This window comes from Halyomorpha halys, unplaced genomic scaffold (assembly GCF_000696795.3).
Source record: "Halyomorpha halys isolate HHAL.00 unplaced genomic scaffold, Hhal_1.1 Scaffold465.1, whole genome shotgun sequence".
Classification (NCBI taxonomy): domain Eukaryota; kingdom Metazoa; phylum Arthropoda; class Insecta; order Hemiptera; family Pentatomidae; genus Halyomorpha; species Halyomorpha halys.
Window position 1 is genome coordinate 734,082 of NW_027106118.1, and position 8,980 is coordinate 743,061.

General features: G+C 31.4%; 1 protein-coding gene across 4 annotated transcripts in view; it reads right to left on the reverse strand.

The window, feature by feature from the left end:
* Positions 1-6,900, reverse strand: part of ArfGAP3 (ADP-ribosylation factor GTPase activating protein 3) — a 61,750-nt gene extending 54,850 nt beyond the window's left edge. For all 4 annotated transcript variants that reach the window (XM_024361461.2, XM_014424338.2, XM_014424339.3 and 1 more), the window contains exons 1-3: positions 6,762-6,900; positions 6,488-6,679; positions 2,903-3,034 (exon numbers count right to left, since the gene is read on the reverse strand). In XM_024361461.2, the coding sequence (XP_024217229.1) occupies positions 2,903-3,034; positions 6,488-6,679; positions 6,762-6,836 (399 nt within the window). In that variant the 5' untranslated portion in view covers positions 6,837-6,900. The remainder of the gene's footprint in view (positions 1-2,902; positions 3,035-6,487; positions 6,680-6,761) is intronic.
* Between the last annotated feature and the right edge of the window lie 2,080 nt (positions 6,901-8,980).

Genomic DNA, 8,980 nt, shown 5'->3' on the forward strand with positions numbered 1-8,980 from the left:
AATAAGTGTGTTATGATAATATAAAATGAAAACAAAATCTTAAATCTTCTATTAGGTCCCAGGTGATTGCCAATAAAGGAAAACAAAGAGAGTTTATCTTGGAAGACCATCATAAAAATGTTATAACTCCTCACAATCCATATTTTACAGTTTAGAGTTGAAAGGGTGAGCACACTTTGTTTTGTCAGCCTAACCTGACAACGTAAGGCTGATTTTATAGTGGAGCAGATTGAATAGCAATGATGAGAGTGGAAAGTTTCCAGGAGAAAACAAAACTATGTATTTAAATCGCAGTGTTCATAGAGGAGGGAAGAAGATGTGTTAGAGTAAGGTCCAGAGAGCAATCCAAATAGTTAAAAAAATTTAATTACACAGCAGTCTAGATATTGGTCTGGTGCCCTTGGCATTGTCTGTATATAATTTATTATCGTTTAATCCCCTATTATTGGACCGGAATTGTTAAGTTTTTAGATTTATAATATGAGCATTGAACAATTTGTAAAAGTTACTTTATCCTGAAAATACAAGTAAAATCAAAGGAATAAAACCACAACAATAGGTTTTTATCCAAAAGATTGAATATCTATACAAATCAATAAGTTCATTTAGCTTAAATGATATATTAAATATAAGATGCATAATTTTATAAATTCAATGGATTTTAATATATATTTCCGTAATTAGTTAATCTTTTAGTTAGTTGATTTTTCTTCTAACTAAAATATAAAATAACCTACTGAACTATTTTCTAACATACATTTGTGTGACCACAGATAAACTGCTTCACTATAAACACCCCAAATCCTTGATCTCCTAGGCCTCTTATCACACCTCTCCACTATAAACTCAGCCAAAGAGTTTACACAATACATGTGTGCAAGTCCAAAACTATAATTCTTATGTGCTCAAAGTATTCAGTTTGGTATACGGGTGGGCATCAAAATGAAATGCTCACTATTAAATAGAAAAAATGAGATCACATCATCTATGAACATTCCCTTAGAGTACCTTTGAATAGTAAGAACTCTGTTATGACCATTCAGAATCATTTTGGTAAGAGCATGGAAATTTACTGCTCAACAAACCATAAATAAATGTCTGAAAAGGATGTGACTTACAGAGATTACATGAAGTGAATTGCTCCACCGGTTGTCTCCATACTCTCTTGACCGTCATACAGACTGAAGAGAGAATCACCTGTGAATAAAACCACTCCCAACTTTGTCTATAGTTTCTGAGGCCCTGCCAAGTCGCACCTCACTCTTTAGTCCATGCTCCCTCAGTCTCTGTCATAAGGTTTCCGCGCTAATCCATATTACCCATGCAATCTGTGTCATTTAAAGCTAGTACTAAACCTCAGGCATAATTAAAATGGTAATTTCTCAAAACTGAGAAGGTGTAAATAGATTGTCAAATTGAGTTGTGGCTGTTATATGGATACTTTAGGCCCTCCACTCACAACTCCTTGTCTTCCAGAATCATAAGAGTGCTTCATGAATAATGGACTTTGCTAATCCAGGCATTACCATAATTTATTTATAAGGCTCAGCTCTGGCTACGTCTTCATTCGAAAGAACCACTAACCTTGACCAGAAAAAATAAATGAACAAATACAAATTTTCAGTGATGTGTACTTAAAAAAAAGTTTTTTATATAAACTCTAATATTTTCCATTTTTATCTAGAACACCGATGTTTCGTAGTCTACCTCAGTCTTCTGGTTCTCTTGTACTACAATTTTTATTTGAACAAAATTCTAGTTTGTTCCCTGAGTCTATATCACTGGCTCCCAACAGGTGGCCTCGTCAGGAAAGTCCAGCAGCATAAGTAAACAATTCGCCAAATACATGAAATTTTCAAAGCAATCTTCATTAATAAGAAAGGCCAAGTATATATTTAATGACTACAGTTTTTTAATTAAAGTTTAATTTTTTATTTGTTTTATAACTAAGGTATTATTGTTAATGATGTCGAATATCGTTTTTTTAATAAAGCTTCTTTGCTACATACATATGAGGTTAATTCTCCCAATAATTTATTTTTTGTTCCCTCTGCTATTAAAGAGATACCTCTATACTGAAAGTGGTTTCATTTCCTATCTAAGCATTCTTAGCGCTTTAGGTCATGGACTTCTGCGTGTTGGTAACCACAGATCTATATCCATATAATTTCATTCTGCCACTTTTTTAAAAACTAATAACTAAAACCTCACAATCTCAAATACCTTTATCGCACTGAAAACTAATACTATGAAACTGATCCTTTAAGATTGTAGTATATAAAACGAAAATATTTGTTATTAATATTGAAATATTTGTTAATGACATAAAACACAAGGTCAAAAAATGAAAGATAAAGAAGACACAAAACCTAGTTACAGTTTAGAATAAAACACCACCCAGACAAACGTGCAATCTTTTTTTGCTCTTTTAATCCTGAAGAGATTATTTCAATGCACACAGCCCAAGCCTACCTTGTACTAATCAAATTACCCACAAAAACAAACAAATTACTCATAATCAGCCTATAAAATAAAAAAAATTAGGTATCTAGTTTTTGTTTATGACAGTTGTGTGTATGACAGTATTATGAAAAAATATGTTTTAATAAATAACCAATAAATGTTATTTCCTATTGTTTACCAATATATAAATTAATTTGCAAAATTTGAGCAATCAACAGTAGGCAGCAGGCTTAAGGTTTCTTAAAAGCCTACATAAACCTTTAATGATGTTCAAGTTTGGCTAATGATGTAACCAACCGATGTGATAATTAGGACTCCAGGGGAATTTATTTAAAAACATTTATTTGCAAAATTATTCCAATAATGAGCAAATAACCTTCCTTGATCAGGACATTAATAAATCAAATATAAATAAAACGTTTTATAAAGTAATTTTTACCTTAGTTCCATGTACTTTCATGGCATGCACTGAAGCAGCATGAAGTTTTTCCTTGTACAGTTGTGCTGCACGAGAATTATATTTCTGCTGAGCATCTTTGGTATGACAATTGTGTTGTTGGAAAAATGATTCCTAATAGAAATAGTAAATGTTAATGTAAAATATGAATAAAATAAACTTACGAATAAAAAAATTAAAGATATTTTAATAAATTTAATAAGTAATTTCTAATTCCAATAACAATAATTCTCTGGGTCATTACATATACTTATTTTTATTTGTTCACAGATTTAATGTGGTATAGTAGTATGTTTATTTTTACTTTCATTTACCTACATTTACATGAAATATAAAGAGTATTCCAGAAATTAATGTCAGTAATTGAGGGATTAAGCATTTCTCACCATTTTCAGAATCTATGATACATTTTTGGTAAGGTAGAAATTAACTTAGAGGAAAATATAGATGATGATGGTAGCTAAAGTAAAGAAAACAAGGCCTTCATTAGGACTGAAAACAAAAAAACGAGACAACTACCATATTATAGAGAAAGATAAAATATATATCAAACAAACAAAAAATCAGCATAACAAGCAATTAAGATGATAGCAGATAATACAAAAAGAAGAAAAAATATGATATAGCACATTTAAAATTATATAAAGAGATAACAAATATTGAAAACTCTGTTTAACCACAATGGGATAATATATTCCAGTGGAAGCTTCAAATTGTCTGGTGAGTAAAGTAACTGCGGGAAATGGGAATGCTTCCTCATGCAGCGGGGACAAATTGGGACGCCTTGCACTCTACCACTAGGACAAAAACCCATTTTCCAACCAACAAAGGAAATGAAACTCATATTTTTATCCTTAAGGCCTCATTAAGAGATTTTAAGGCTAACAGTGCTCTAAAGAAAGCAACATACATGATACAATAACAATTATTTAGAATATTAAAAAAACAAACAAACAGTGCCCTATATAAATAGTGAAAAAAATTGAAGTTATAATAATGAAATGTACGAATATGTTACTGACCACACCCCTGACAATCTTCTCCTCAAATTATATATTTTGTTTAATACTAACTATTCATCAGATCAATCATTTACCTAAATCATGCATATAGTACACTGCAAGTCAAATTTCATACTGCATATTTGAAGAATATAGCATAAATATCAATAAAATAAAATACCAAAGTTTAAAAGTCAATTTTCAGTAGAAGATTGAAAAATAGGAGAATAAACTAATTTAAATTTGAAGAAAACTGAAAAAGATCTTCATGATGAAAATTAATAAATGAACTACAATGATATTAATAAAGTGAAAATGCCATGTTCAGAACCAGTACTCAGGAGATCATTCCAACGGTTGTCTACTGATCACCTAATGTAATAGGGCCCTTAATTAGCATTTAATAAAAGACTGTCAATTGTAGAGAATTCATACTCTAAACTAGAAGTGTAACTGGTAAAGTACTCAAAATAAAGAAAAATGCTGAGCTCAAAAAAATTTGGGTAAACAAAATTGTGAACTACTAATAAAATCCTTATTCCTGAAGAAGTTCCCAAAATACATGGTATTAAATTGTGGGGCACAACACTTTTAAGTCCCTTTAAATTTGCTCTTATCATATCTGTGGATGCAAGTGTTTCTTGTTTTCATCGGATAAATCATTATGTGTGACTGTCAACATAATTTTACGGAATGCATTATATAAAAATACTTGCCTGTGAACTTTAATAAGAATTATAATAAAATTATATTTATTTTTGATAACCTTGGTTATTTTCTCTTTACTAGTTTATTATTATTATTTGACACAAAACAGTCCTTAAGGACTACGCGAATATGACTCAGGTTTCCTTTTCAATTTCTTCCACTTCGCTTGAGGACTTCACTGAACTCCTTCTTCTTTTCTTCTGTCCAAGTCATCCTAGACAGGAGTTTTTTACTGGCCACCACAGTAATTAGTTTATTATTTGAACATAAATAATAAAAAAGATTTTTAATGATAAAGAATAAAATCAATCCAATCGTGCCAGTTGATTAAGAATGGTACAGTCAAAACTACTGAAAATAGAAATGGATTGTAAAAAATGGGTCACAAGTACAAGAAAATCAAGAAGGGAAGAAATCATACCAAACTGACTATGGAAGTGATACTATGAATTTACAGATGGGTATCTAGTCATAAGTGGCAATATTATAAACAAGTACCCTTTATTTTATGACTTTCCAAATGATTTTAGAACTCCATCAAATAAAGAGTCTTTTCATATTCATTGTTAATGTTTTTTGAGGGAAAAAAAATTATGTTTAGCTGTACATTTTTTCCACAAATCATAGTATTACTTGTATATTGCACATACAATTACATATAACATGATACTTGTATATTTCAGTTTTTTTAGCAGAATATTTTATGACGCATTTTAGCAGTTTTTATTGCATTAAAATCCGGTCTCTACTCAGAAGAATCGTTCAAGCATATTTTTTCTTATTTAGGATAAAAACTAAGTTTCTATGTTTCTGGTATAATATAATTATAATAGGAGTAAAAAATTATGAAAACTGTAGTTTTAAAACTTTTATCTTAGTTCCTAAAGCCATTGGAACCAATACATCACCAGGATATATGTCCAATATATTTTTTTTTATGTTAAAACAATTTAGTTAAAATCTGTGAACCACTCATCACTTGTTTGAGCCTAATACTCAACAAAGGAAAGAACTGGGATGATTACATTGTTTATTTTACTAGTCAGCTAAACGTTTTACACAATGAATAACAATTGTTACCACATTAGGGTAATCTAGCTATTAATGCAATGTCATAGGGCACAAGAGTTCAATTTGTTTCTGATGCCTTAGTTATTCTCAGTCCCAAAATCAAGAATAAAAAAATAATACTTAACAATTTAATAATCCTCACAAACCATCTTCATTAATGAAATAGAAATGAAGAGTAAAGTAAACATTTGAAGGTCATACAGTAAACGAAAAAACAAACCAATACAAGGAAAACATTGAAAAACAATCAACAAAATGTTTTTTAAACTAAACAACTGATTGAAGAATATATGCTACTTAAATTCTGATTAATAACATAAAATTAATTTTTACTATATATTCATGTAAATTTAACAAGGCCAATAAAAGTAAATACAGCCGAATACTAATACTAACATTAATGATACAATATGTAAAGTATTCTTATAAACCAAGACTTAATTGTTTAAAAAGTATATCATTTACACATTTCAACAAAACAAGGTGTAAATAAACATTTGACTGCAAATTATTCTACAATTTTCTAACAGTGCTTACCTACATGATAAGATTAGAAATTTGTTCATGCAATAACTAATACAATGTTTTATTAAAGTGATTTGTAATCAAATAAAACCTGTGTATATGTTTTACAAAAGTTGTCAAAACATCCAATCATGTTACTTAACTTCAACTAATAAACTATCAACATTCACCAAAGAATAAAACTAAGCTAACTGTAGATTTTGCATAGAAAATTTGCTTTTAATAAATGTATAGCTAATAATAAAATAAAATAAAGGCTTACTGCATTAGCATTTCCTCCTAGTTGCATATGTCGAATCTGCAACCAAGTCCAATTTATGTCTAATTGTGTGGATCGAACAAAAGTTAAATGTACACCTAAGCTCCTGTGCACAGCAGAACAGTCAATGCATATGAAAACACCGTAGGTGATACTGGCCCAAGTGGGATTTTTTGCAGTACAATCAAAGCAAATCTAAGACAGATCATTGACACAACACTATCATAAAAAGACAATACTTTCATTAAATTATTCTAATTAAACACATAATCAGAACCTTATTGGTGGGGATCGAACGAAGTCGTTTAAAAACAAGTTCTAAGTTTTTCTTCTCAGGAACAACTTCGGCCATGGTTATATGTACCTATGAAACCATTTGAGTCACCATATGGTTTTGACAACACAGTAAATTAGCATTGTAGCCACTAGAAAAATGTATCACGACAATTTTGAAAATTAATTAATCAGTTTCTCACAACTGTCTAAATTAGTTTAAACTGGATTAATTAAATTAAAGGATATTTAATTTATATTATTAATAAATATATCTTAATTATTACAGATATGTATTAATAATTATTTTTAATCGTATGCCCCCCCTTTACAAAAATTTAACTCTGTTGATATTTTCAATAATTATTGGTATTTCGACGTAGTTTATACAACTAAGTAGGCCTAAATACTGCTTATTTACCTATTATAAATAGGAAGTAGTAAGACGGATATAGAGTCCAATAGGACAGAAAATTCAGCCCAAGACATTACCACCGATTATAAAGGGGGCAACTAGAAGCAACCCTTTTATACATAGGGTGCTTTCCTTTACCATAACCGAAGGAAATCACCCGCCTGACGTAAATGAATAAAACGTTAATCCAAATGGAGCGAACTAGTCGCCAGAGACCTTGTGGAAACAAGCGAAGGGAACCACCCTCCGGACTTCGTGAATACATGTTAAAAGGAACCAGCCTACACACCATGGATAAGGAATATAAATACTAACTAGATACCAAGTAATTACTACTTTAAAAGAATTTGATAACACGAACAGAATCGTCCTAGAATAACCTTGGAGAGACCATGCCATCCAAAAATTCACTACCCACTGGGGGCTCGTTGGCCTAATATGGGAGATTTTTCAAAATGTTCGCATTACATTTTTAGGTTTATTAATAATAACTTCTACATGAAATATCATTAGAAACTACTTTGTAGTGCATTTAATGAGCTATAATTTAAGCCCTAATAGAGTTCTTAACCCTTTCATAGTGTGGCGAAATTGCGAATTTTGGTCCAAAAATGTCTAGTTTTTTCATGTTCGAAATACTCTGGCATTTAATAGAGAATTAGAAAATAAGTCACTCTTCAATTTTGATGCTATTCAAACTTTTTTAGAATAATAAACATCTGAGTGTGGATGATTTTATTTTTCTCTTATTATCCTTCTTGAGGCTAACATTATCTTCTCAATTTAAACTTCTAACAATTAATTGTTATCAAGTTATAAAATAAGTAATGCTCGTTTCAACATTCACAAGCCCTGGGACAAAGAATTTACAAGTCAATGGTACCACTTTCTTTTGTAGTAAACCTAAAAAAAAATGGCTGCAATCTTTTCAGCACTATCTGAAGTATTGGTGTAAAACATAATTTGTATTTTAGATCAACCACACCAACTACTGTAACACTTTTTTACCTCTGGTGCACGGTTTTCGGTTACAATATAAAGCAAATCTTCATTCGATTCCAAGATATAAAAGAGAATGAATGTTAGAATATTTTTATTGGTGGTCAGAAACAAACATTTCATTTTCTTTCAGTATTCACAATTAGGACCCTTTATCTTTGAAAAATGGAGTTTTCAATTGGTAGTACAGGACACTGTTTGTGAAATTAGTAAACAAGGCATTATGAACCTTCTTTCATACTGTGTAATTCAAGCACTCCCCGGGTTTCATAGTTGGGAAATTTTACCCCTTCTTCTTCCTCCGACTCCTGTGTACCGTCACACGTGGAGTCGCAGTCTCAGTCCATCTAGTCCACCGGTCCCTGTCCCAGGCTAGTCTTCTTATCTCCGGGATGGTGCGTCCTCTTGCTGCCCCTAGTTTTCCAATGTACTCAGGGTACATGCATCTGGGTCTGCCACGAGGCCGTCTTCCTTCCGACCTTGCTTCCAAATACCACTTGGCTTTTCTGGTATCGTCCATTCTACAGACGTGTTCATACCACTCCAGTTACCGCTATTGCATTGTGTCTCGCACTGATTTCACATCCAGATCCTCCCCAATTCTTTCATTTCTGACACAATCTCTCCTGTTCTTACCAACTATTCTTCGGAGGAATTTCATTTCTGCTGACTTTATCCTTCCTACGTGCTTGGCGAGGGCTGTCCAGCTTTCTGATTCTTACAGGAGGATTGCGAGGAACATGGATTTAAATATCCGTATTATGACTGCTCTGCTTACTTCTTGCTTGCCTATAAGAGTTTTAGAAATC